At 37.5% G+C, this 27,660-nt stretch overlaps 1 protein-coding gene across 1 annotated transcript in view; it reads left to right on the forward strand.

Annotated features, from left to right (window-relative positions):
• The window catches only part of SPOCK3 (SPARC (osteonectin), cwcv and kazal like domains proteoglycan 3), a 398,330-nt gene that overhangs the window by 152,919 nt on the left and 217,751 nt on the right, over positions 1-27,660 (forward strand). The window contains exons 2-3 of the mRNA XM_077144397.1: positions 9,056-9,064; positions 9,169-9,214. Of these exons, the coding sequence (XP_077000512.1) occupies positions 9,056-9,064; positions 9,169-9,214 (55 nt within the window). The remainder of the gene's footprint in view (positions 1-9,055; positions 9,065-9,168; positions 9,215-27,660) is intronic.

Here is a 27,660-nt window from a genome sequence, read left to right on the forward strand (position 1 = left end):
TTAATAGGAGAGCCTTGATAAAAATTTTTCATTTAATGTTATTTGGGAGTAAATAAGAAAGGCAACAAAATTTTGTTTATTTAGAGTTTATTACATGCTAGAAATTGCGCTTGTTATTTTCATATGTCCCTTGATTTAATATCCACAAAACCTTGCAAAATTGATATTATGAACAGATTTTCATTTGTGGAATTTGAAGGTAAAAATGCATAGTGTTTAAAATTCCTTTGGCAGTTAGTTGTAGAGTTACAGCTTTTCCTCAAATTTGTGTGGTTCCTAAAATTTCTGCTATACTGTACCACCTCAAAAGCCAGGGTAGTAGCAGAAATAATGATTTATGGGGTAAGCTTTAAAGAAATATTGCATTAAAATTCAAGACATCATCAAGTGAAGGCAGGAGTTAGCGTGGAATTCAGCAATTCCATTGTCTTCTTTTGATTTTCTATGTGTGTGCATCTGTCTAGGCCCCATGGCACGAGATAATCCACACAGCTTGTTTTCCAGGGCCTGGTAAGTGGAGATAGGTGGGTACTTCCGAGGCCTGAGGAATTTAATGGTTGGTGTGCTGATTTGAAATTACTATGTGCCCCAAAGAGCCATGTTTTAATCCTTATCTAGTCTTGTGGGGGCAACTTTATTGTTTACGATAGGAAACATTAATTGGATGATCTCCATGGAGCTGTGACACACCTGGTTGTGGGTGTGAACACTTGGTTAGAGAGAGATGTGACTCCACCCGTTCAAGGTGGGTCTCGATTAGTTTACTGGAGTCCTTTCAAAGGGAAACATTTCAGAGAAGCCTCAGATGCAGATGCTTGGAGAACAGTTGCTACAGAGTTGACAGAGACATAGATGTTTGGAGATGCTTGGACTGCTGAGAGAGAGAGCCGATGCTTAGACATTGAGCAGTGCCCTGGAGACATCGCCATGCGACTTCCCATGAGATGCTGATTAACCCAGAATCCAGAGCTGTGTCCCAGAGGAGCTGAGTAAAGGCCCACAGATGCTTGGAGAGGAAACCACTGTCATAAGAAGCTGGAAGCAATGGAGCTAGAAACAAAGACCAGCAGATGCCAGCGATGGGCCATCCCATGTGACGGACATCAGCCATTCTTGAGTCAGGGTATCTTTCTCTGGATGCCTTAGTTTGGACATATGTATGGCTTGAGAACTTGTAATTTAATAAATTTCCTTAGTAAAACCCTTTCCATTTTTTGGTATATTGCATTCTGGCAGCATTAGCAAACCGACACAGTATGTGACATTTTGTCATCCCAACTAGTCTTCTAAATCTCACTCTAAACTCAGTCTCCTCAAGCTGCCCTGTAGATTTCCAAATGCTGTGCTTAAATTGTACTCCTGATGTCCTGCTTTTCTAGAATGACCTATAGCATTAAATTACTCTTGTGCTTTATATTTTTCTTTCCTAGGCAAACAATAAAAGGCTCATTTCCATGACTGGGAGTCTAGCTCTATTGAACAGTACTGCAATTGCTTCTTAGAAATGACTGATGGTATGCTCTCAGAGGACATTTGCAAATCAAATAACTAATTTTTTGGAAAATTGAGAAACTGTTTAGCAGGTAGCCTTCTGACCACTTTGAGCTGTCTCACCCCTTAGCTCCTTGTGCAATGGACATTAATCAATACATTCAGACTGTACTGATGGGAAATTGCCCTTTCCCCTCCACTAGTACTTGAGGACTCTTTAACTAGTTAAGTACTCTTTAACTACCTTAAACTATCTAGTTAAGTACTCTTTAACTATCTTAAAGAGTAGTTGACTATTTGGGACAAATACAATTATTTCCAAGGCTACAGAATAATCAGGTTTGGAAAATGGTAGCAGTGAAGAACTTTTTTAAAAGGAAAATTTGCCACCTACGCATTTTGCAAGAACTCTGCCTGGGAACTCTGACCTGTGCTCCTTGGCAACGATTCTTGCATTCTTCACTGCAGTCCTTATTAACACCACTCTCTGCTTTTTCAGCTGCTAAATCCTTTTATCTTTTTAGCACATATGGCCTCCCACCTTCAAACTGGTAAATACACTTCTGATCTAATTTAATATCCACATTTGAGTATCTTTTAAATATCAGATGACTAAGTCCATAAACAACAGTGTTAGTACATGAAGTGGCTCAGCACTGCTCCAAGCACATTTCACTTGCCAACAACACAAAATCTCTTTTACTTTTGCTTAAACGTGTTTGATATTGAATTTGCTTTCCCTGGATCATAATTAACCACACTCTGAACTGTTTGCAAGATTCAGTTCACTGGCAATATTAATCACACATTCGCAGAGAAATTGGCTGATCCATTTGATTTTTCTCTTCTCTTAGGTGACCTTGGCATCTGGACACTGTTTAAAGGAAATGGCCCTTTTACCATGCTCCATGTTTTATTTGCTTGGCATTTTTAGTCTATAAACATTTTTCCACTTTCTATTGGGTCTTATTTCTAAATTTCTATAGATGTGGAATAAAACCAAGAAACAGTATTTCTTATCAAGAGGAACAGTTTATTCCAGATAATTAAATCCAGAAATGTTCAAAGAATTCACAGCAAGGAGCATAAATGAGGTTCTATCAAGGGATATGGGTTGTTCCTCATGAATGAATACCGACAAAACCATTTTCTGGGAAGTTTAAAAAGCCATTAATAGTTTTGAAAGTTTTGAAAACTAGAAAATTTTGTAGAGGAAAGCAACAAGATTTAGTTCTATGTTTTGAAAATTTATTTTGGACTTTCACAGATGTTTCGTTTTTGTAATTGATGGTGTCTTTGAACCTGAATCTAAAATTCTTATTCAGGTACTCTTATGAATAATAGGCTAGATTTTTCTCTTTCTGCATTTGCACAATGCCATTTTGAGAAGCAAAGAAAAAAATGTAAATAACAATATAGAATAAATTAAGAAGAACAGGAGTTCTCCACAATGATTATTTGTAGAACCACTCTTTTCTTCACAAACATTATGCAGAATTATATTGTGTAGTTGTCCCAAAGACATCCTCTAACCTTTAGGAAGGCAGAGGTGTTTTCTTCACTGATTTTTCTTTCCTCCTTAGAAGTGGAGTATAACAGACAATAAATATTGTTGATTAAATTAATGAGCAAATATAATTTAGATAAGAATTACTGAATCATTATGCATAATAGATCACACTTTGCACTTGAATATTGTTTCCTTCCTTCCCTCCTTCTTTCCTTCCTTCCTTCCTTCCTTCCTTCCTTCCTTCCTTCCTTCCTTCCTTCCTTCCTTCCTCCCTCCCTCCCTCCCCTCCTTCCTTCCTTCCTTCCTTCCTTCCTACCAACTTATTAATTGAAATTGTTGAGCTAGGATTTTAGAATTTGTTCTAAGATATGGTCATCTTTAAATCCTTTAATTATTTTCTGTTGTATTTTTTTCAGTTTTTCATCCTAATTCATTTTGAGACATAATTGTTACGTCAATGGCATCACTAATAAAACACTGATTTTGGAGGTATCATATTGGGACAAAAGTAAAAAAATGTAAAATACTGCATTGCTAAAAAAACTAAACTTCTTAAGTACTTAATATAATAAAATATAATTCTAAATGTCATTGAGGAAACACGCACATGGGCCTCTATCAATAAAAAAAAGGGGAACAGAGCACTATTGTAAGGTACTGTGTCCTGGTGAGTGACATGTGGAAGGACACATCACTTTATGGAATAATTTATTGCAAAACTAATAACTATAATGATTAAGTGCCAATGAATATAGTTGGTGTTCTAGTTTGCTAGCTGTCGGAATGCAACACACCAGAGATGTGTTGGCTTTTAATAAAAGGGGATATGTGTCATTAGTTCTTCAGAGGAAAGGCAGCTAGCTTTCAACTGAGGTTCTTTCTTATGTGGGAAGACACAGGGTGATCTCTGGGTTCCAACAACTCCCTGGGGTGACTCCTTTCTGCATCTCCAAAGGCCTGGGCTGAGCTGTGAGTCCTGAGATGAGGTATGCTGAGCGGCTTGGGCTGTGCTATGTTGAGTCTCTCATTTAGGCACCAGCCAATTAAGTCAAACATCATTCATTGCAGCAGGCATGCCTCCTAGCCAATTGCAGATGTAATCAGCAACAGATGAGGTTCACGTACCGTTGGCTCATGTCTGCAGCAACAAAACTAGGCATCTTCACCTGGCCAAGTTGACAACTGAATCCAACTACCACATGTCCACCTCTTGCTAACTTGGCAACTACAAGCATAACCTAAAACAATATTAAGGTGCAAAAATTCTCTTCTGGCTGTGGACCTGTGAATCTCAAAACAAGTTGTCTGGTGCCAATATGCAAAGGAAGATATTCACTGTCTGGTGCCAATATGCAGAGGAAGATATTCACAGGAGAAATTGGAAGGAACACAGATGTAAAACCTGCAGGGCAAGCGCCATGGGATTTCAAAGTCTGAAAGTCATTTATCCTTCAGCTTTAGAAAGTGACAGTCCACCTTTTCCAAGGGCCTACGCAGTGGCCCACCTCTTTCCAAATCAATCTCATGGAACACTCACAAATATAAAATTTATAAAAGTGTCTCACGTGACCGCAGGAACACAGAGTTGAAAATCCGCAGGGTAGGCTGTGAAGCTGACGATTCTGATGAAGGGTCTGGACAAACTTCACAGGAGATAAGGCAGCGATTTGCTCTAACTGGAATAGACACATACTCTCAATATGGATTTGCTTTGCCTGCATGCAATGCTTCTGCCAAAACTACCATCCGTGGGCTTACAGAATGCCTTATCCATCGTCATGGTATTCCACATAGCATTGCTTCGGATCAAGGAACACACTTCACAGCAAATGAAGTGCGGGAATGGGCACATGCTCATGGAATTCTCTGGTCTTACCATGTTCCCCATCATCCAGAAGCAGCTGGATTGGTAGAACGGTGGAATGGCCTTTTGAAAACTCAATTACGGTGCCAACTAGGTGGCAATACCTTGAAAGGCTGGGGTAATGTTCTCCAGGAAGCTGTGTGTGCTCTGAATCAGCATCCGCTGTATGGTGCTGTTTCTCCCATAGCCAGGATCCATGGGTCCAGGAACCAAGGGGTGGAAATGGGTGTGGTACCACTCACTATTACCCCTAGTGATCCACTAGGAAAATTTTTGCTTCCTGTCCCTGCGACCCTGAGTTCTGCTGGTCTACAGGTTTTAGTTCCAAAACGGGGTGTGCTTTCTCCAGGAGGAACAACAGTGATACCACTGAACTGGAAGTTAAGATTGCCACCTGGTCACTTTGGGCTACTTATGCCTCTGGATCAACAAGCCAAAAAGGGGATTACATTATTTTCTGGGGTGATTGACCCTGACTATCAGGGGAAAGTAGGACTGTAACTACATAATGGAGGTAAAGAAGAGTTTTCTTGGAATATAGGAGGTCCCCTGGGGCATCTATTAGTACTACCATGCCCTGTGATTAAAATCAATGGAAAACTGCAACAACACAATCCAGGCAGGAGTACTAATGGCTCTGAAACTTCAGGAATGAAGGTTTGGGTCACTCCACCAGGCAAATAACCACGGCCAGCTGAAGTGCTTGCTGAGTGAAAAGGGAGCATGGAATGGGTAGTGGAAGAAGGTAGTGATAAAGATGAACTTTGACCACGTAATCAGTTACAGAATTGAGGACTGTGATGCTGTTTTGTTCATGTTATACTATTTAAGTTGTAAGATATCAAGTTTAAGAATGAATGTTGCCCAAGGATTTGCACTCTATTCTGTAGAGATTTAATGTGTTTCCAGTTATATGCAGGACAGTTGAGTATTGTTAGGTGAAAGAAAAAAAATGTGCATTTCATTGTTTTTTATTTAGAAATTAGGTATGGTTGAAGGTGGTATGTATAGTTGCCAAGTTGGCAAGGGGTGGGCTGTCATGGTCAGGTTCATGTGTCAACTTGGCCAATGGTGGTTGGGCAAGTGCTTGCCTCTCTTTTGCGATGAGGACATTTCATAGAATTAAATCATGATCATGTATCAGCCAAAGGGGAGTGTCTTCTGCAATGAATGATGCTTAATCTAATCACTGAAAGCCTTATAAGGAGGATTCAGAAGAGACAGGCATTTCCTGTGTCGGCTGACGAGCCTCTCCTGTGAAGTTCATCCAGACCCTCCATCAGAGTCCTCAGCTTCACAGCCTGCCCTGCGGATTTTGAACTCTGCTTTCCCGTGGTCACATGAGACACTTTTATAAATTTTATATTTGCAAGTGTTCCCTGTTGATTCTGTTTCTCTAGAGAACCCTAACTAAAACAGTTGGCAATTCCATACCAACTGTTTTCTTTGCATATTTATTTATTTAGCCTTTGGACCTCAGATTTCTGGGTTTGCATAATCATATATCAGGTAGTTCTGCAAATATTTGGAGAAATATTACCAACCTTACCATGAGGGTTTTTTTTTTCGGCAAAAATTTAATTAGATAAATTTCATCTGCCTTATGAGATGTCTCACCTGAACCATAAAATATTATTTAATTTTAGGGCATATCTTAATTTTTTCTGTCATAGCCCCATCTATTTCAAATATCAATGTATGCATGCATATACATTCAAAATGTGTAAATATACAAGCGTGCGTATTCATATTCCCCAAAGGAATGACAATGTATAAAGATCCTATACAAAATCCCAGCTATTCTGATATCAGACTTCATATCAGGCGAGCAGCAATGTGGGAAGTTTATCTCATCTAAATTCTGGGGGTATCGAATGACCAGAAGACTAGATGTCTGGACTGTTGTATTTGCTTAGGAAACGAGTATGCTGTGTCACCAATATCAACCATTGTTAACCATCACTTTGACATTTTACTTTTGCAGTATGTCCAAAATGTATTACCTTCTGTATTTTGTTTTATAATTATGTAAAACTTTTTCCTATAGCTTGAAAATTCTTTTAACATTTCTTTAATATAAATTGCTGAATCCTCATTGAAATATAATACAAGATTGTATCGAATAGATTTCAATTGTTGTGTCAAAACTGTCGCTTCCACTGTATTGGCCTCTGATGCTAGCCATGTCCATTCCATGCATACTCATCCCTCTGAGACTCTGTGGTGTTCCTGTGGGTGCAGTTGCTATGGCAATGCAAACTTACCCATGTCTGTTTGGGTGGTGCCACCAGTAGCCCTTCCCCTCCAGAGTAGCCTGGGGTGAGAACTGCACACTTGCTTTTTTGCATTAACTACGGTCGTAAATGCAGATAAACCTGCAAAGTTGACTTCATCTCGCATTTGAAGTTCTATTGGTGGCAGTTTGGACCTCAGCTTTGAAACATTGTGTGTTGCCCGTGACAGTTTGGGAGGAACCACAAAACTACAAGATTGTCAGCAGCCGTGAGAGCTTGTCCACGGTGTTGTCTAAGGACATGACAGAGATGACCTTGGCTCCTCTGATGAGCTCTTATCCTTTAGCACTTCCTTTATGCCATGCACTCTGCTTGGTATTTTACCTAAGATTATAACTGATCTTCACAGAAAGCCTACCAGGTAGGAGATATTATTGGTCTAATTTAGTTACAAGTATCTAAGGTTTCCATCATCACTCTTTTACGGTGATGCACTCAATGAGTAGCAACGACAGACTTAGAATGCTGATTTGCCTGAGTCCAAATCCATCGCTTATGTGCCCATTAGAGTGTTCTTCCGAATATTAAAACTCTTTCCATACTCAGACTGAATAGTAGTCATCTCAGAACAGCAAGGTTTCATTAAAAAACAAAGATATTAAATGGGTGTGTTAGGATCCTCTGCTCAAGTTTTGAGACTTAGGGTAATAACTTAATTTGAAAACCGTTTTCCAAGAATTCTACCATGTTGCAATTGTTTTTAAAAGGACATTTAGAATGTCAATATTTATCTAACCTATTCAGCGGTGTTATTTTCTCTTAAATTGTCTCTGTATAATTATGTGAGAGCCTATGAAAATGGGTAGCCACAGTTTGTCCCTGGCTTAATATAATCTTTTCTCTCTCTCGTGTATGTATATGACTGAGAGAGATGTCTTCTGTGGTTTCTCTTTTCTTCTGCTTTTCCTTTCATTGAAGTCGGTGAGGTGCGAGTTCAGAAGGTGGTGGTGAATGCTCAGTTACAATAAGCGATAACTTCTGTAACTTAACTTCCCTAACTATGTTGGGGAAGTGCATTTGTTTCAATGATTAAAATATGTGCTGCATTCTCCTTTCTGTACATCAGAGGGCACTAGCCAAAAATCGGCAGGAGCATTCAAAGAATCTGCAGTTGGCCGCTTCTGACTCTCCTGTAGTGGCCCTTGGTAGGTCTAAGGGATGCCCTTCGCCACGTGGCCTAAGAGACCTTCACCACGACGTGCTATGCTGCTACTACAGGGGAAGACGCTTATTAATTTTACAGCAGATGTATTTTATTCACAATAAGAGATGGCATGGATGAGACAAATAAATAAAATAGATTTAGTCAATTTGGCCATGCTTACCTTTTTCTTTTCAGTACACATTGCCTCAATTTTGTTGGTCATAATTACTAAATAATAGTAAATATGTTGCATTGATTCTTTTCCTTATCAGAGAATTAAATTTGAGGAAAAATTTAATTAGGTATGGTTTTTTTTCAAATGCCAAGTTGCATTTTGATCAATTAATTATATTTAATTAACATATGAATGACTTGTATAAAATATATTTATACTCTAGAGACTATTGCAGAATCACTTGGTATTTTCTCTTATATTAATGGTGCTATTTACTATAAAACTAGTGGAAAATGCAGTTGTATAATTGGAAACTGTTATAATTTATTAGCTTGGAGTAATTCCCTGGGTTGTTTATAATACACATGAATTGCAATGGAAAGTATTGCATTATAATATTTAGAAAAAGTGGCAATCTCAAATAGTCAAATTGTTAGAGTAAATATTGACTTGCAATGAAAATCAACATGCTTTTTGAAAGATGTTTCTATAATATGTGTTCTCTTTTGATAACTATTCTTTTTCTCTTGTTCCTTTTTTATTTTATTTTTTTATAATTTGCTGCTTGCCATTTCAGGAAGTAGAGGTTGGTATATAGCTTCTGTATTTTATATTTTCTTTAATATTTTATATTAATCTTTAAAGTTGAATTACTCACGCATGCTCATTTCACCTTATTTTCCCCTATAGGATGATTATTTCCGCACGTGGAGTCCAGGAAAACCCTTCGAGCAGGGTAAGACTCTATTTTAAAATTAATATCTGTGCATCTTAAAATCACTGCACTTTAAATGTGATATTATCTGGTTAGCATTTAAAATGCTAAATAGGAAATTTACCGTGAACGGAACCATTTATACAGCAATTATTTCCATTTCAACATGATATAGGCATATAGTCAAGTTTCATGGTTATGTCAGGATGTCTTTTATGTTAGTTCTATGTCTTAAATAACTGAGTTATATTTTTCAGCTTTTATATTGCCTCTTTTTCACTGGTTAAAACAAGTCCCTTTTGCCAGTTTTCCAATGTATTCAAGTGCATTCTCCAGGCATTGGATTTGTTTGTGCAAAATTACAACGAGCTTTACTGCTTCTTTTCCAGTTCATGAGAGATTTCATTTCAAAATGAGCCAACTGGTGGTTAGACTCAGTTGATATGTTAGCAAAACTCAAAAAGAAAAGGACAGCTCTGCTTTACTCAAAATTGGTGCCCTCCCCTCTGTGCACGCAGTTTGCGTGCCCTCCCCTCTGTGCGCGCAGTTTGCGTGCCCTCCCCTCTGTGCGCGCAGTTTGTGCGCCCTCCCCTCTGTGCGCAGTTTGCCGTCCGTGACTCAGGGAATGGAAGTACTCCCACATGTGCGATGACAACGCAATGTCAAACTCCATGAAATCATAATTATATAAATAATTTAGCATACTTTTTAAATTTTACTAAATTCCACAATAAGCCCAGAAAATGACCCTTTTGAAGTTTGAAACAAAACAAATTTCTGGTGTACCAAGAGTATATAACCTTATAGAATATATGACTCCATGAAATGGTATCACCTCAAAAAAAAGTAGAAATAGCTTTAAGAATGTTTAGACACTTGAATGATGGAGACGTAACCTGTTCTTAAGAGGAACTCATGGCATGTGTCATTAAACTTGGTATTAGGGAGGATACAGCCACAGCAGCCTGTCTGCATGTGCCTAGAAACGTGCGGTTGTTAACACCGGTCCTCATCAAGAGTCCAAAGCCGTCTTCATATATGATCGCCCTGTAGAACTGGCTATTTCCGTAAATACTTCATTTGATTTTACTATTATTATCAAGTGTGTTTATTTGTATAACCTTTATTTTAAAATTCTAAAAGTATTTTTTGACTTGGTTACTAAGTCCTGAAGCCAGACACATTAAAAGACAGTCGAAAAAATAATCGCAGGAACCCTGGGATGTATTCAAAGCTTTCTTGGAGTGCGAAATCATAATCCTTGAAAAATGGAAGTTATCTATGATAGGGCAGTTAAGTGTTACCTGTGCCACATTTGGTGAATTCTGTTTTAAAAAAAGGGATGTTTTGGGTTTTCTTATGTGTATATTTGATAATGTATTGAACAAATTTATGTTTTGTTATAAAACAAGTGATGGTTATAGGGAAGACTTCCATAATCGAAGGCACCAGGAAGCCGGGTTATTTCAATTTTTACAGAGGTTTTTATCTTACCAAGTTGTCAAAGATACAGTATTTAGCAGTTAGGCAGAAGCTCATGGTACGATGGTGCCTTTCTTTCTTAAGTGTGTTATATATAGTCACTATGTGGAGTGTTTGATATGTTCCAGTTTGTTTGATTGTCACAATAACTGCAAATAAACGGGCCAGTGAGGCCCTGAACAAGATTTCCGTCTTGCTCAAGGTCGTTTTCTGTCACGTGGCAGAATCAGGATTTGGCTCCAGCAGTCTGACCCCAAAATCCTATTTCCTAACCATTAAGTTGTACTGCCACTTAAATAAAATAACATATTTTTTATTTTATTAATAAATAATGAAAAATAATAAAATTTCATACTAATTGTATTTTTAAGTTTTCATTTTAGTAATGTATATTTACTTCAACAAACATTAGAAATAGAGCTGTTGGTTTCATTTCTATATATTAAAACAGTATTTTATAGACTACCACACCCTAGATTTTGACTGGACATTTATGAATGGAAATTTTTTTTATCAGAAAAAGAGAGAGAAATAGGAAGATTGTAATGAGATCAGTATATGTGTTTCCTAAATGTTTTTGGCTTTGAGTCAAATTAACCTCCTGACTTGTAGACACACAGGGACCGAGGAAAATCATCCTGTTCTCACCTCGTTCTGAACAAGATGGTTGGTTTCGTCTCCAATACAGTGTCCACTTGAGATGTGTTGAGTTCTAATGTATTTTGTGCTCTTTCTGATGACAAAATTGCCTTTTAAGTATCATTTTCAAAAGGTGATTGATCTGGTGAATGCAGTTTATTAGGAAGACTTTTATTTTTATAATTCCAGTGTTACAATTTTCACTAGTTTATGGAAATCCCTATACTATCAATGTAAGTTGATTTTCTCCTTTTTCTTTTTTGGGAGTTTGCCTATTTCCTGTATAGAATGATGAAACAGTTATCTTCACATTAATTCTTTTTTTGCTGATATTTATATTATTCTGTATTATTCATTTAAAATTATTTTATACTTCTATTTCTATAGAATGTTTCACAAAATATACAGAAATTTTCCACTAATGAAAACATTTAGTGTTTCATGATATGAGAAATATAACTTCCTCATTTCTATACACTATAGTGTAACCACTCTCTCTATGCTTTAAAGTGCACACATGTACCTCTAGACATACATGCATACATATATACACCAGTGTATGACACATCTTTACACACACACACTCACACATTTGAACCTGTTATAATTGCTTCTAAGCAAAAATCAACTGATTGTTCATATATATAGCTTATCTTTCTGGTTTAGCTACAACTAATTTTTCATCTCAAGTTAATTTCCATAAATCAGAAAATGCTTGGTAACTTTTCTGTGCCATTACAGCAGTAAGAGTTTCTGGGATTTACAAAGATTTCAAATTAAAGTAAATTATTTGGTGAAGGAAATCTGCTGTAAAATATTAAAAGAAAGCATCCTGATACCAAGGATGAATTGATTTGGGTTTCTCCCTGTTGCATTTTTTGGTGCCATTACCTCTCCTCATTACTGTGGCTAACCATGAGTTGACACTACAGGAATCAACCGAAAAACAGTTTTAATGAGGACGTGCATCTTCTGGAATAAGGCATGATAATTCTCTTTACTATGACGAATAAACAGAAAGGGGAAATGTGTGTATGATCCTAGTGTGGTAGTATGATAAGATGTAAAATAATAGAGTAAATTCACATTGTATATTATTGGAGCATAAAAATGCTGTAGCACTAAAAAATCTTCACCTCTTTTCTTTTTGCTGTCTGAACCCTGCCTTGTTTTTGGTCACAGATTAATTTGAGTGTGTAAGAGATAAGTCACTGAAATTTTTAGTAGTGTTTCCAGAGAGTTATTCAGATAATCTGCTTGTACTGAAGTAGTGTATCTCCAAGAACCAGCTTTTATTCAGGAGTTGTCTTCCCCAGGATGTGGTATCTAGGTGTGCTAAGTGAAGAAGCTGGAGCCTTGCTATATTTGCCTAGTTTTCTTACTTTCCATCCCAGCTTGGAGTTGCTCCACTTGTATCTGCTGGGGCAGAGAATTATAATTAACAGCTTTATAATCAAGAAACTAAATTTAAATAGGTTTGAGGAATACAGGCCCAATCAGCTTATATTGTTGAGATGGTTCCCCTGCTGCTGCAGATTGCTGGGTTTATGGAATCAAGGGAAAGGAGGGTATCTGGGGGCACTTTTTGGCTGTTTTGCAGCGGTTTTGACCAGTGGTTGTGTCCAGCTCTTACCTCAATCAGAGTCTCTCTGTGAAGGGGATTTTGGTTCCCATGTGCTTGTTAGATCCCTTTAATTCAACAGAAATTCATGATGAGGTGTACCCTAGAAGACCATTCTGAACCCCAAGCTGCTCAGAATACAGCTAGGAAAGACAGACCTAGGGACAGCTGACCTTGGACAGGATGAGCCATTTTTCAAGGATGAGAAGGGGATGAGAAAAAAAAAACCCTCAGCCCTTTGAAAGGACAGCCATATGTTTAGCCATATATTTACCCAATGTTTCTATGCTTTGGGGATCTGTTTTAGAACAGAAAACTTTATCTGCTTTACATCAACTTTCCTATCCATTTACAGAAGTTCTCCCCAGCAGTCACAGCCTGACATTTCCCTTAGCAATCAAGATGTGGCTACAGTAGAAGATATGTTGAGATTTTATCTTTTATTCATGCGGTGAACAGAGCTACCCATAGTGTTGTGGCTGCAATTACTTCTTATATTGAAAAGACTAGTGTTTGAGAAAATGTACCCCCCAATTTGTCTCCCCCTTTTAAAACTTCTTAAGACACAAGTTACATAGATTATACTGCATAGAAGCTGCCCCTTTCACAGATGCCTCTCATGTCCATGTGTTTATAGAAAGATAACGGTCTTCATCTTCCTATATGTATCTCTTGGTAGCCTTCTGAAATGATAGCTAGGGCTTATCCATGCTTCACAATAGATCATGCTGGTCTCATCATGCTTGTTTATTTAAGCACTTGATGTCATTTGGCATGTTCTATTGGAAAAATGGTGTTGTAAGATTTGAAATTAATTTGGGGTAATATACCATGGCCAACTTGGCACCCATGCACAGTCTTTAAATTCAACTTAATCTGTAACTAGAGACAATGACATAGTGATATTTGTATATAACATAATGTAACTGTCCTGCATACCAGCAGAATTGCACTAGCCCTCTGCCTAGAAGAGAAGGCAAACCCTTGGGTTACTGTCAATTTATACTTGATATCCTGTAACTTGAATATTATGATATAAAGTTAATACAACTTAAGTTATCTGATAGGGGGATGTGAGAAGAAATAACACACACACACACACATTCATAGCAAAATAAGGAAGAAATAATCATAACCATTGCAGTTCTTGTTTCTGCAACTGGCCACATGGTAACAGTTGGTATTTATAACTATTTTCTTCAAAAAGTTATCACATATTCCTTTTACCCTCTGTGAGTACATTAATTTTCCTGTTTTTTTGAGATAACCCAATCTTCATTCTTGAAGTATCTGGGCCGTTATTCCTACTGCCTGGATTGGGATGTTGCAGTTTTCCATTGACTTTAATCACAGGGCATAGTAATGCTGAGAGACATCCTAAGAGATCTTTTCCAGGCAATCAGCATGATGCCATCAATATAATAGACCATGTGATGTCTTGTTGGAGGGAAAGGCAATCAGAGTATCTGTGGACTAGATTATAACAGGGCTTGCAGAGTTGATATATTCTGGAGTAGAACAGTGAAGGTGTATTGCTGACCTTGCCAGCTAAAAGCAGAGTGTTTCTTGTGGTATTTACAACAATTTTTAGGGGAAAAACATTTGTGGATGAATAACTGCATACAGGATATCAGAGGATGTGTTAATTTCCTTAAACATTGTTACCACATCTGGGACAGCAATTGCAATTGGAGTCACCACTTCATTAAGTTTATGACAGTCATCTGCCATCTTTCTTTCTGCACAGACCAAATAAGAGAGTTGAATGGGGACACGAATGGAATCAACACCCCTGTTTCCTTCAAATTCTTAATGATGGCACTCATCTCTAAAATCTTACCGTTAATGTATTTTTGCTTTTGTCTTACCATTTTTCAAGGTAGAAGCAGGTCTAATTGCTTCTACTTTGCCTTTCCTATCATGATAACTTCACTCCACAGGTCAGAACCAATGTATGTTTTCTACCAGTTGCTAAGTACATCTATTCCATTTATGCATTCTGAAATGGGGGAAATAACAACAGAATGAGTTTGGGGACCCACTGAACCCATGGAAGATGGAACTACATTAAACTACCATTGACCACCTGATCTGCATAAGTCCATTCTGTGATGATTAGGTTCATTTGTCAGCTTGACCAGGTGATGGCACCCAGTTGTCTGGTCAAGCAAACACTGGCCTGTTATTGCAAGAACACTTTATGGCTGGTTAAGAAAGCAGAAGGCTAGTTTATTAAATCATCAGTCAGCTGACTCAATCTGTGCATGATTGCATCTACAGTCAACTAAGGGAGTGTCTTCTGCAATGAGAGAACCCAATCAATTGGATTTAATCCAATAAGTTGAATTTTTTTAAGGGATAAAGAAAACTTTCATTTTTCCTCGGCTAACCAGCCTCTCCCAGATAGTTCATTGATGACTTTATTGGAGTTTCCAGCTGTCAGCTTGCCCTACAGAATTTGAACTTGTACATCTGCACAGCTGCTTGAGGCACTTTTATAAAATCTCACATTAATGGATATTTTCTGTTGGTTCTGTTTCTCTAGAGTGCCCTGACTATTACAGCCCTGCTCTGGTAGGCCACAATGATGATTTAGGTATCTGGAATTACTATCAGCTCAGAGTTAAGGTCTATTGATTCCCCAAATATCTGATCATTTCCTATTCCTCAATGTACAATCAGTAGGCAGCTGTTCAAAACATTTGGGGAGGGATGGGAGGGAGATTTAAGCCATGAATTTTTGGCAGTGAGTCATTCTCCAAGGGGTCTCGGCATTCGTTTCACTAAGGTGTTCTTGCTTGGGTAGTTAGTAAGGGGCCCTGATGTTTTTATGGTTTTAAATTCAAGTTACACTTTTGTTCACTTGATTTAGAACTCTTTTGCTTATACAGATCAAGTTTCACTTCTATTTACCCCGTGATCAACTAGCAAATGCCATAGGCCTTTGTGAGTTAGACCATTCTGGTTCGAGTATGCTGTCTATTGTGGCAACTATACCCATCTAATATTAGTGCAGCCACTTGGCTCTTGCTAACTTTGGATCCAGTCATCCCCCTTTCATGTAAGGATCCCAGTTCAGTGGCATCAGTTCCCACAGGAGTATCAGACCCACAAAAAAGAAGAACCACAGAGCTCCTCACAAATGATGGGGCTGCAGTGACAAATGTATTCCTCACAGATATAGGGTCATCATAAATCCAATCTAACATGTGATCTCTATAAGTTATTGGGTAACTTCATCTACATTACCCCAGGGCAGTTCTGGCTTTTCAGCTTCATTTAGTGTGGGTCACCTTTTGGTTCATGTTTCAGCCAACCAAACAGTGTTTTAGTAATTATCGCAAATCTTTGCTTGGTGGCCCCATATCAATAAATTCAGGCAGATGGAATTTTATATTCTTTCCACCATTATCCCACACCTTTATATCTTTTCCCACATATGTCCTCCTGATTTCAGTCTGCATAAATTGGGAAAATGATACAGTTCTTTTGGAGTGTCACACATTTCTTTATGAGTGATACTTTGTAACTCATTTTTCATGGTCTACTGGGACTGATCTAGTCAGTGGTATATGGTGGGAGTGTTTCCTGAGTGGAATTAGCAGTATCTTTCAAGTCAGTACCCTCAGGGAATTCCGTTAGAGTTTCATCTGGAAAATAGGGTTAATCTTCTCAGATGGTGTACACAAGTGGATAGGCTGCTTTCTCGGGGGAGACCCTTACAGGCTTATTTGGCGAAGATGACTCAGTGGAATCCAGGGGTTCAGTGCCCCTATCGCCATGATAAGCCATACATCCCCATCCCAATTTTCCAGACTCCAGTCCCTCTCGAGGAACTCACTTTTTACAGCAGATACCCTGTGAGGTTGAGAATTAAGTTATGTTGCAATTCACCTACTCACATGGTGAGACTTTGTGTTTGTTTTTCAGAAATGTTGAGTTTGTGGCTACAAAAATAAAGGGACATAGGGAAACTTTCAAGTCACTTATGTGGTACTTGAGCTGGTAATTTGAAGCTCTGAGCTTTTCCTTTTCTATTTACAACTTCATACAGCATATATAGGAACAACCAATCAACGTCAATAAGCTTTTTAACTATACGAAGCTAAGCTGTAAAATATATGGCCATCTACAGCTTTACCTCATGTATACAGAGATGGATAGATAGATAGATTGATTGATTGATAGATAGATAAGAGAGAGATTTGTTATAAGAAATTGGCTTATGTGATTTTTGGACCTGGCAAATAAAAATTCCATAGGGCAGGCCACAAGCACAAGGCTCTGATAAGGGTGTTTCTGAAACTGAGTCCAGATTTCCTAGAAGAAATGGCTGATTAAAGTTGAGGTGGAAATTCTTCATTTCCTGACTTCTAAAGTTCTTGGTTCTGACCTTCTAGGCCTGCAGATGACTGGCTGAGGAGACTCCCTGTATTTTTCTCCTTTGTTGCTCTCAGATGCAATAAGCTGATTGTAGATGCAACCAACTGATTATATATGCAAATCCTTATACAAAATACCCTCATGGTAACAGTCAGGCTAGTTCTTTCTTAATGAAGCCACAGGATACCATACCTAGCCAAGTTGATGTTTAACCATCACATAGTTTATTCATATGCAAATAGCCATCTCAATTTACATCCCACGTTGATCATATATTCTATGTTGGTGACTCTGTTTGATAGAAACCCCCTGTATTGCAAAGGAAAATCTGCTAAGAAATTAGTCAACATAGGAAACAACAGGGCATGTACGTTTACGCTACTTCAGAGTTCATAAACAGGAATGTAGGGTTGTTAAATGAGACATCTCTTGTCTTTACTCAATTCTGACCTCTTTCTACTATAAAGAAGTTTAATCTGTTTTACAGCATAGTCTATGAAATATAGGAGCCAAGAATCTTGGTTGTTTTGTTTTGGATGAAAGGGTGGTAATATTCCACAGAGGAAAAACGTTATAAATGTCTGTGTTTTTAATTTGTGAAATGAAATTGGGATTAATGATGCTCAGTTTGGCTGATATCACAGTAGCCCCCTTATGTGTGCAGGAGGGCAAGTTATCGTTATTTCTTTGCTATGACTTAATGTGTTACTAAATTCTGAACAAAATTTATACAGCAAATGATTTATCAGATAAACTTAGAAGGTTTTCAGATATTTAAGAACTAAGATCCTCACCTTAACCTACAACAGCAAAAGTATTTTGAAGATTGCAAAGCAGTGGGTATAGTTGAAAAGTGGTGGTCCTGTCAGGACCCGTTACCTGGCTGGCTCAGTGCCTCCCAGCCCTGCCTGGCCTTAGTCTGCCTTTAAGAAGTATAGTCATCTGGGCCCAATCCCTGGAGATTTCAATTTAAGCCACCGAGATGGCATCAGGCTTCAGTGCATGAGCGTATGTGCACATTTCCAATTCTACAGTTTACTATTTTATGCAGATGCAATTAACGTTCACAGGGAAGTAAAAGTGATTTATCAAAATTATTTTTCTCAGTCATTCAGTTCTGTAGCGATTAGAATTTTTAATAAAAAAGTGATTCTTTTGAAGGCAACCAAACTTGTCAAAGATATTTAAATAATCAGTTTGCCATGTCAAGTCTGGCACCAGAAGCAGGAGCAGAAGGGGTTTCAGAAGGGACTGTGGGAAGTAAGAAAAACCCCAAGATAAAGCCACTGCTCCTCTCGCACAACCTCTCATGTCAGATGTTATGTTTAAAAATCAATCATCATGCTAACCTTAAAAATAGATCAATTTTGTAATTTACAGGGGAGACTGGCTCTGAGAGCAGTTGCTTAAGGTAGGAAAGTAAAGAGCTAGGATTTGAAATCTTGTATCAGTGGATCTGAAATCCATTTAAGTTGTCTTTATGCAGTATGACTTAAAATCAGATAGTCCCTCTGCACGTTTTTGGTCTGTTTCCCATCTTAGATGTACGCCTTTGTCATGAGAAGACATTGTAGAAATAAAGCAGGGGCCCGGCAGCTAAAGGGTTGGTTATCATAGCCACATGTGGTCATTTTTATATTTGCTCCAGTGCAGGGGAAGGAGGTGTTTGCCACTTGCATTCTAGTATTTTTTTAAGAATATAGAAATATAGTTGCTTTAAGATGACTTACAATAGTGTTACCTAATAATGGCAGGGGTAGTTGGATTTCCCATGCCTGGCAGTAAAACACAGGTTACCTGTAAGACATGGAGAGGTTCCTTGGAACACGTTCTTTGGAGTGACTTCCTCTGAAGTTGCTTACACACAGTTCTCACCCCACTTCCTTGCAGGCAACGAAGAAAATCAACACCTGGGTGAGGATGCTAAAATGCTGACATTTAGAGGTGTCTGTGCCTGGTCACTGGTCCAGCTGAGGAAACCCTGTCTAACATCTCTGATGCCCAAGCTTGGCTTAGCTTTCCCGCTTGGCTCTGACATTCCATCCTCACAGAGCACTCATTGTCTGAAAGCTACTTCTTTACCTGAGCCTAAATCTGCTTCCTTATTTGCAGATTTGGAGACGATATTCTACAGATCATGGGCGAGTACATTTGTCCTTCCACATTACAGTTATTTACATGTTGGAAATACCTAGTGTGGTGCTCTTTCATGTGAGATTTTGGTTGGCATTCCGCTGCTCAGACAGGCTGCCTAATCACGATCACACCCCTTCCAGTCCTAAGAATCCATGAATACATTAACAGAGTGGCAGTTTTGCTATTTAGACCCAGATTTTAGTTTTTTCTTTCTTCCCGGTGTATTTCTTGCTAATTCTGTCCAGAATCTCCTCACTTGTGCTTTAGAATTGCATTAAAGTAGAAATTCGTTCTTGAGCAGCTGAAGTGAGTAGTTTTGGCGTGCAGTTTTGATGGCCTGTGCAGTCATTTCTTCGGGGCTGCAGATTCATGAGTTTGAGTAACAGCTCTGCCAGCACAAGCTGTCTGACCTTATGCAGGGTGTTCCCTTAGACAAAGTAGGAATATATTCCTAATTCACAGAGTTATGAGGCTGAAGTATGTAAAACCTGTACATAACTTCATATGTAAAATGTTCAAAAAACAATTTCCCTACTCTTCCTTTCTCATTGTTGCCTTTTATACTTTTCATGAGAAAAAACAGCTTTTTGTAAATCTTTGCTACTTTTATTTATTTGGAAACACTTCTTTTCATCCTGAGAAAGTATTTATCTGTTTATTTTATACAGTACTTTAGTCAGAGAGCTTTTTGAAACTTTAGCTCCTAGGGGAGATGAGAGGCCTTTACACAGTTGCACAATAATTGTCTTGAGGGGTTTTATGAAAAATCCATCTTCCTTGATAAATTTGTAATTTTCAAGACATTGGATAAAATCAAATGTCAATTTATTATGCCGAGTATTATACACAGTAATATTTACAGTTACATAAATATCACAGTTAAATCTTTTAGGCTCTCTGGTAGCGCTTATGATATGGCAGAAAAGAATACAAATCTAGAAGTATGGAATTCTGGGTTTTCTCTTTAGCTAATTCAATTATTAATGTTGGTAATATGTCAAATACTATTAGACTCAGTTTTCTACAGTTTCAAGTGCAAGACTCTGTATAAATTAATATCAGGACTTTTTTTTCCTTTCATAATTACTTTTCCTTGTTTAACTTTAAATAATTGAAAGGAAAAAATGTCAACTTGAGTGTGATATTATTAAAATTTTTTTTCAATGTTTCACACTGTAAAGCCTTATAAAAAAGTCTATCTCTAATACTTTTTAATGTAAGTTGAAAGAGCCTAAAAATGAAGTAATTCATTTAAAGAGGTCTACAAATGATTTCCTTTTAACTGTAAATTTATACAATACCTTCATGTTCTGCCTAGATTTACTTTGAAATGATTTCATGTCGTTGTCAAAAACTCTAACAACTAAAGTTAAGAAGATACAAATAACAACTTACTTCTTGTCATAACTATAACTATTTCACCACTTGGTGGTCAAGTTTCTTTCCCTCATTTTCTGCTGATTTGCAGGAGTACACTGAGAGCTGTGGGCACCACACTGAGCAAAGGACAGAGTCCTTGAAAAGAGCAGGTCATAGGACAGGAAATGCATGGCAGTCCCTCCACCGGACTAGTGGAGGGGGAGTGCCTTCCTTTTGGGACCACTCTCGTGTGCACGCGCTCACACACACACACACAGATGCAAGAGCACGTGCACACATGCACGTGTAACACAGACACACACGCATGCACACTCACATGCACACACACGCAGTGCCGTAAGGTTGACTGGAGTCTGAGTGCTGCAATGGGACCTCCAGGAGATTCCCACCAGCATGGGAGAGGCTTGAGAGCTCAGAGAATGATGGAATGTGAGACGGGTGGTACAAAAAGCAAAGCAACAGGACTATAAAGACGTCCGTGTTAACAGCCAAGTTCAGTTTTTTATGGTTCACAGATGTCAGAATGTCAACAAGTCAATAAGATACTTTAATTATTAAAAAAAAAAAACATATATATATATATATATGTTTTTTTTTTTTACGTGGGCAGGCAATGGGAAACAAACCCGGGTCCTCTGGCATGGCAGGCGAGCCTTCTTGCCTGCTGAGCCACTGTGGCCCACACTTATTTAAAAATCTTGCCTGATAAATATAACCCAGCACTTCTGATTGATTTAAAGTATAGTAACAGACTCAAGCTTGCTAGTCACTGCCCATCTAATTTTATGTTATTGGAAAATTTAGTGAACACGGTTTCTCTTCTAACTTTGTTATTTATAAAAATATGAAATAACTACAATCAGAATTACTTAGGAATTCTACATGATACGCCCATTTATTTCCCATGATTTACAAGGAAGCTGAATTTTGTGAATGGTATTTTTTAATAAGTTGAACACTTCATTTTTAATACATCACATATGATCTAAATTCAGGGCATCCTCTCCTTCTCTAATGAATATGCTGTGCACGTCCTATAAAAAGCTTTCCTTGCGTCAAAATATGTCTATTTGCAGCACCACTCAAATCAGCTTATTGTGCGTATAGAAAGGAGCTGATGTAAATTCCTGGATTTGTACTCCAAAATCTTCTTGGACTAGTTCCCATTATGTCCTGTAATCACTTAAGTACTGCAACGAAGGAGCGTGTGCTCTGACATAAATTCTCTAAGCTTCACATCCTTATTCAACTGATGCTCTAGCTTTTACACAGTTCATCTGTTTTTTGAAAGATGCTTCTATTCTAAAGATTTTGTCACTTGACAATATTGTACTATTATACTTAGGATAAATATCTTATAATTTTCTTCTAATCTTCTTTTGTTAGTAAAACAGGAAATAACTAAAACAAAAAATTTAAAAATAAGCTATCTGGATTATTTAACGCTCCTGGAAGTAATATTCTACTTCTACCTTTGCAAATTTGATTATTTCCATAAAATTAGAAGTTAATTTTCATATGAAAAACATCAGCTAAATGATTATTCAGTTTACATTTATCATTGAAGAAATTGGTGAGTTAAATATTGATGTCCCAGCCACCAGGTAGTTTCTAAGTCAGTAACTCTCCCACGAACACTCAGCGTTCATGGTCCATGAAGCTGAGTGGAGAACTGTCAGACCACAATCCCCAAGGTAAGTGAAAAGCAATAGGTTCCAACGACTGCTTACCTTTCCAACCCTAGTTTTGTTAGAAAGTTTTTTGTTTTCTGTTTTTTTTTTTAATTTTACCTAACCGGAGTGTCCTACTTAAACATGGATAAATTACTGCAGTTTTCAATTTTAAAAAGTCATGGACTTATCTTCACTGATGTAAACATCCCTTAAGCACATGTCTTCCTTCTTCTGAATGTTCTTTCGTATCTTATGTGTCAATTGAAAATACTTTTCTCTGAGATATTTAATATATGAGGAACTAATACTTCCTAAACTACTGAAGTTCTTGGGTAAATTCAGTTTTATTCAGTTGTCTGGCGCTCCTGGTTTTCTTATTATCTGAATGGTAAAAATAGTATCCAATATACACATATATATATGTAGGGTATTTCTACTTTTTGACTTGTTTTTAAAGCATATAAAGTTAGGTGGTCATTTCCTTTTTGAAATATATTCCGTAGTGAATATTTTTCTTTATATATGTAAATTGCTTAATAATTTGATATCTAAATTCTTGCTGCATTGATCATTAAACAAGATCACAGATGCTACTGTGGTGAAAAATTAAGCAGTTTACTTCCACCAGTGGGTGATAGACTATCTAAAACAACAGAATAAATACCTATTCAGGGAATTGTCTCATATGTACTTAGCTAAGTATATGTCTAAAATTTAATCTACATCTTATATCTTTCCATGGACAACAATATATATATATGGATCTCGGAAATAATTCTACTTAATGTGTTTTGGCCATGACTTAGCCTTTTCTTTTAGTTGCCATGATTATGAAAAAAAAAAAAAGATTTCAGAATTCCCAGTGAGGATGAATATTGAAATGATTATGGAGAAATTATATTCTGGTTGTTGAAATTAGAATCCATTTTTACAGTGTTTTCAAATTCAAGTCAATAATGTTAAGCGAATTTGATAAGTTCATAACCAACCAATCTAGCAAACAAATAAATACAAATTGATTTTTAGCTTAAACTTTGACCGTATCTAAAGTTTGATAAAACCTCAGTTATCCATTTGTACTTACTTGACAAAAAGAATGCTAACAGAATAATCTGGACTCATTGAGTTGGTGCATTTAAGAACTGCCCTTTAGTTTTTTTTCAATTGCTCATCATGATCGTCTTCTTCTAATATCGTCTTCCCAATTGATACTTGTTTTCAGTGGCTAAATACTTTCTCATGGTATTGGGAACTAAACTTGAGGACCTTTTGTTTGGCTTAAACATTTTCACTATTTCATGTTGCTTTTTCTTTACTTATCCTACGATTTTAACAGCAGAAATGTCAGTTCAGGCTTTCAAATGAACATGAATGGGGGGAAAATAAGTTCAATTTTATGGAGCTCCTCTTTTGCCTTATGTGTTCTTTCCGTTGATGTTCTCTACAACATTATTGCATGGCGAATTATTTATGTACCAGATAGCACACTTTAAACATGTTCATATTCTCTGATCTTTACGATTATCTATGTTCAAATTTTAGTTGGGAGTCCTATTTCTTACTTAAGCTCAAAGTACCTTTGAGTTCACAGGTTAATAGAAATTTCATTGTAAATGTAAATAAGGTCAGAGGATCTAATATAGAAGCTGATAATAAAGCATTAATGGACAAACAATTTTTTTTTGTCAGAAGTGAGATGTACACCTCCATGTTTTAATATACGTGGGCTTCTTTTGTTTACTGCTGTTTTCAAAAGGCCATACTCATTTTCATTCCACTCAGACTAAGTACTTTTTTTGGTTAATGTATAATTTCAGTTTGTTAAAAAAGGGAGTCATTTTTATGTATCTGTGCAAATGGTAAATATTCGTGTGGAAAAAGGATAAATTAGCTCCTATATAAAATGGAAAAAACTAAGAAAAAACAATATATTTTAAATTCACATTATGAATTTAAACATGGCTTATGATGGAAACCTCATATAATGATTTAAAAATCATATTTTGGGCATCATCTTGGTTAGAGATACTGAAACTTCTGAAAGAGGCAAAATTGTACTGCTAGATACCAGTATAACCTCATGCCTGGTATTGGCCAGTTGTTGGGATGCATCTTCAGCCAAAAGCAAACTAATGTCTTTCTTGTTTTTTAAAAGCTTTGCTATCTAATAAAGCTTTCTTTCCAAATCATACTCTTCCAATTACTGTATTATTTCTTAGATGTTATGTGCAGATTAACTTCAGAAGAATATTTCATCTATCTAACCTAAATTCTACTTTCCCTGTGAGGACTTTTCTTATGGCTCACAACTCATATTGTGCTCTCGCTTGAACGTCCTGTAGATGTGCAGCCGGGGGTGAATACTTGAGGATTCACTTGGCCTGTGGTTTCTTAGACTTACCGTGTCTTCTTGACTGAGATCGTAAGTCAAGCCCACACTTGGCATCACACACCCTGACGGTGCTCAGAACATCCTTGGCACTGAGTCAAATTTAGGCATTTGTCCTTCTCCAATCAGCACTTAGTTTCTCTGTTTCTGGGTATGTGCTTCTGTCTACCTTCAACTTCTCTGCTTTTGAAATCTAATTTAATGATCTGCCCTCCTCTTAACAACAGTACTATTTAGTTTGTTGTTTTTACACCTGTCTCACAGTATGTGATGCAATTAATTGGATGTTCAAGGGAAATGCATAATAATTGTATAAATAATTACAAAATACAAGGAAATTATAAGTTCCTAGAAGAAGGAACTGAGCTGATAATTTTTATTCATTAGCATGTTGCTCAGAAGGTTTATTGGAAGACACTCACTGAAATGCATGAATAGCTGCGCCTGTATTCATGGAACTTGGGGGTCATAGCGTTCTCATAAATCACTGTCCCTGGGCCGGGGACAGCTCTTCTAATGTTCACGTAAAACATTTTCATTTCTGACAGTTCAGTGGAGGCCTGTAGGAGGGATCTGGTGGGAAGATCTGTGTTGTGTGGCCTAAACAATGTTTTTACAAGTTTTGATTGAACATTTAAAATGCGAATATTGCACATAAAATTATATAATGCCGAGGATGCCGTCACTTGCAAGTAACGTAATAAGCAGTTCAGTTCATTGCACAAGTAGTCTGGTGGTTTCACAGTTTCAGCACCATTAAGTCATAAGGACATCTTCAGGAACCCAGAGTCTTTCCATGAAAACATTGACTGTGTTTCTTCTCTTGATCTCACGTGTCTGAAGACAAAAGGTGAGGTTAAGGAAGGGACATTTGCTTCCGTGCACCTTGTTGTCCAGGAGAGGAAACCTTGCACAGCGTACTCCAGGAGACATCTCGGACATCCACATCAGTCCAGCAACGCGGCCCTCACAGGCCAGCCGTGACGTGTCTATTTCCATTTAGAGGCGGCACATTTCCGCTAAGACCATTACGCCCTGGACAAAATTGGGTTTATCTTGGTGTGAAAACAGACTTGGTGAGAAAGGGGCGGGTTGACTATTGGGTAGAGAAGCGACGGTGTGTGCTCTCCAGGGCGCCGACGTCTCCTGAGAATTAGGATCTGCTGCCATGAGTGGACAGCAGTGAGGAGCAGCACTCAGGGCAAGCAGTGACCCTTCTTTCCTGAGAAGGGGCCTTCCAGGGCGCTGCAGCCAGATACATGCACGTGCTCCCCTCTGCCCCCTTTACACGGCACACCCGGCCTCCCGCGGTTCAGCCGTGATGTGTATAACATATGGAGAAGTAAACTGGTCACATTTTCTCCCTTTTAGCACAAATTCTTGAATTCTGAAGCATTTGATTATTTTTAATGGTACAATGAAGCAAGTTGTTTTAACTTTAAGAGGAATTTTTTTTTTTTTACCTTTATGGAGAATATAAATAAGTCTTAAATATGGGTTTATTTTTGCTTCCCTTTTCTTCTCTTTTAGTAAAGTGTTAGTAAATACTTTACTGAAAGCATTTCGTGGGCAGTCCCGGGGGCTCAGTGGCAGAGTTCTCACCTACCATGCTGGGTCCGGGTGCCTGGCCATGCAAAAAAAAAAACAAATAGTGAATTGAATTAACCTGGCTACTCATCAAACTCATCTAGGGAGTATTTTTTAAAAATATAACATATTCGTGTATAGATAGACTTATATTTAATTTATAATTTATATTTACTCCCCTCTTTTTTTGTCAGTAATTTTGCTTCCTTATAAAGAATTTTCACACACATGTTTTATTTTACCCTCACAAAAAAATCTTTCAAAGGCTTCGGGTAGTAAAATTGTTGCTAATTCTAGCAAATGAGGAAAATTGGAGACAATTTGGGTTTTGAATTTTCCAATGTACATAAATATTAACAAATGCAACTGAGCTTAGATTTCATTCTTTTCTTTGCCAAGATATCATGGACCTTTGTAAATCTATTAATTGTTCTTTTACTGAAATAACCTGACTATTCAGTTAACGCACTTTATTAGAGCATGGTTTCCATGAGTTCAAAATTAATAAAAAGTTTTGTCATTTTTGAGCACCTACCACATACCATGCATATTATCTCAGCCCATTCTTACACCAAATTTAGAGATTCAGTGTTTTTGTTCCCCTTTCTAGAAGAGGAAAATTGATACCAGTGAGGTCACATCACTTGCTCATGATCACCCAACTCTTCGGAGTAAGAGTGAGGATCATATACAAATATCTTTTTTATTCCAAATTCTGATTCTTCTCCTAGCATACATGCTACTTGTGAACCATCATTTGGGCCAACATTTGTGACAGAGACCTGCCTTATCCATGGCCATTCAATGCAGCTTCCAATCAGGTCTCATGAGTAGACTGCTGTTGCCAAAACAGAACAGAACAGAACAAAAAGGACTGAATACTTGCCTCTCATTGCTTCTTTATAAAAGTGTTTAATTAGGCTGTTTGACTTCTAACTTTTGTTCTCTAACATGAGGATTTTTGCAGACAATTTTATTTTCTTTTATTTGTGATTACATATATATAACTCAAAATATCTCTTTTTGAGTACTTTCAACTGTACAATTTGGTTACATTAATTGTATTCACAATGTTGTGTTATCATCGCCACCATCCATTCTCAAAATGTTTGCACAGATCATTTTCATGTTTCCTTTAGCCCTTAAGTTTTACCTTTCTCATGTTCTCCACACCCTT

Source organism: Tamandua tetradactyla, chromosome 26, assembly GCF_023851605.1.
Source record: "Tamandua tetradactyla isolate mTamTet1 chromosome 26, mTamTet1.pri, whole genome shotgun sequence".
In the NCBI taxonomy this organism is placed as follows: Eukaryota; Metazoa; Chordata; class Mammalia; order Pilosa; family Myrmecophagidae; genus Tamandua; species Tamandua tetradactyla.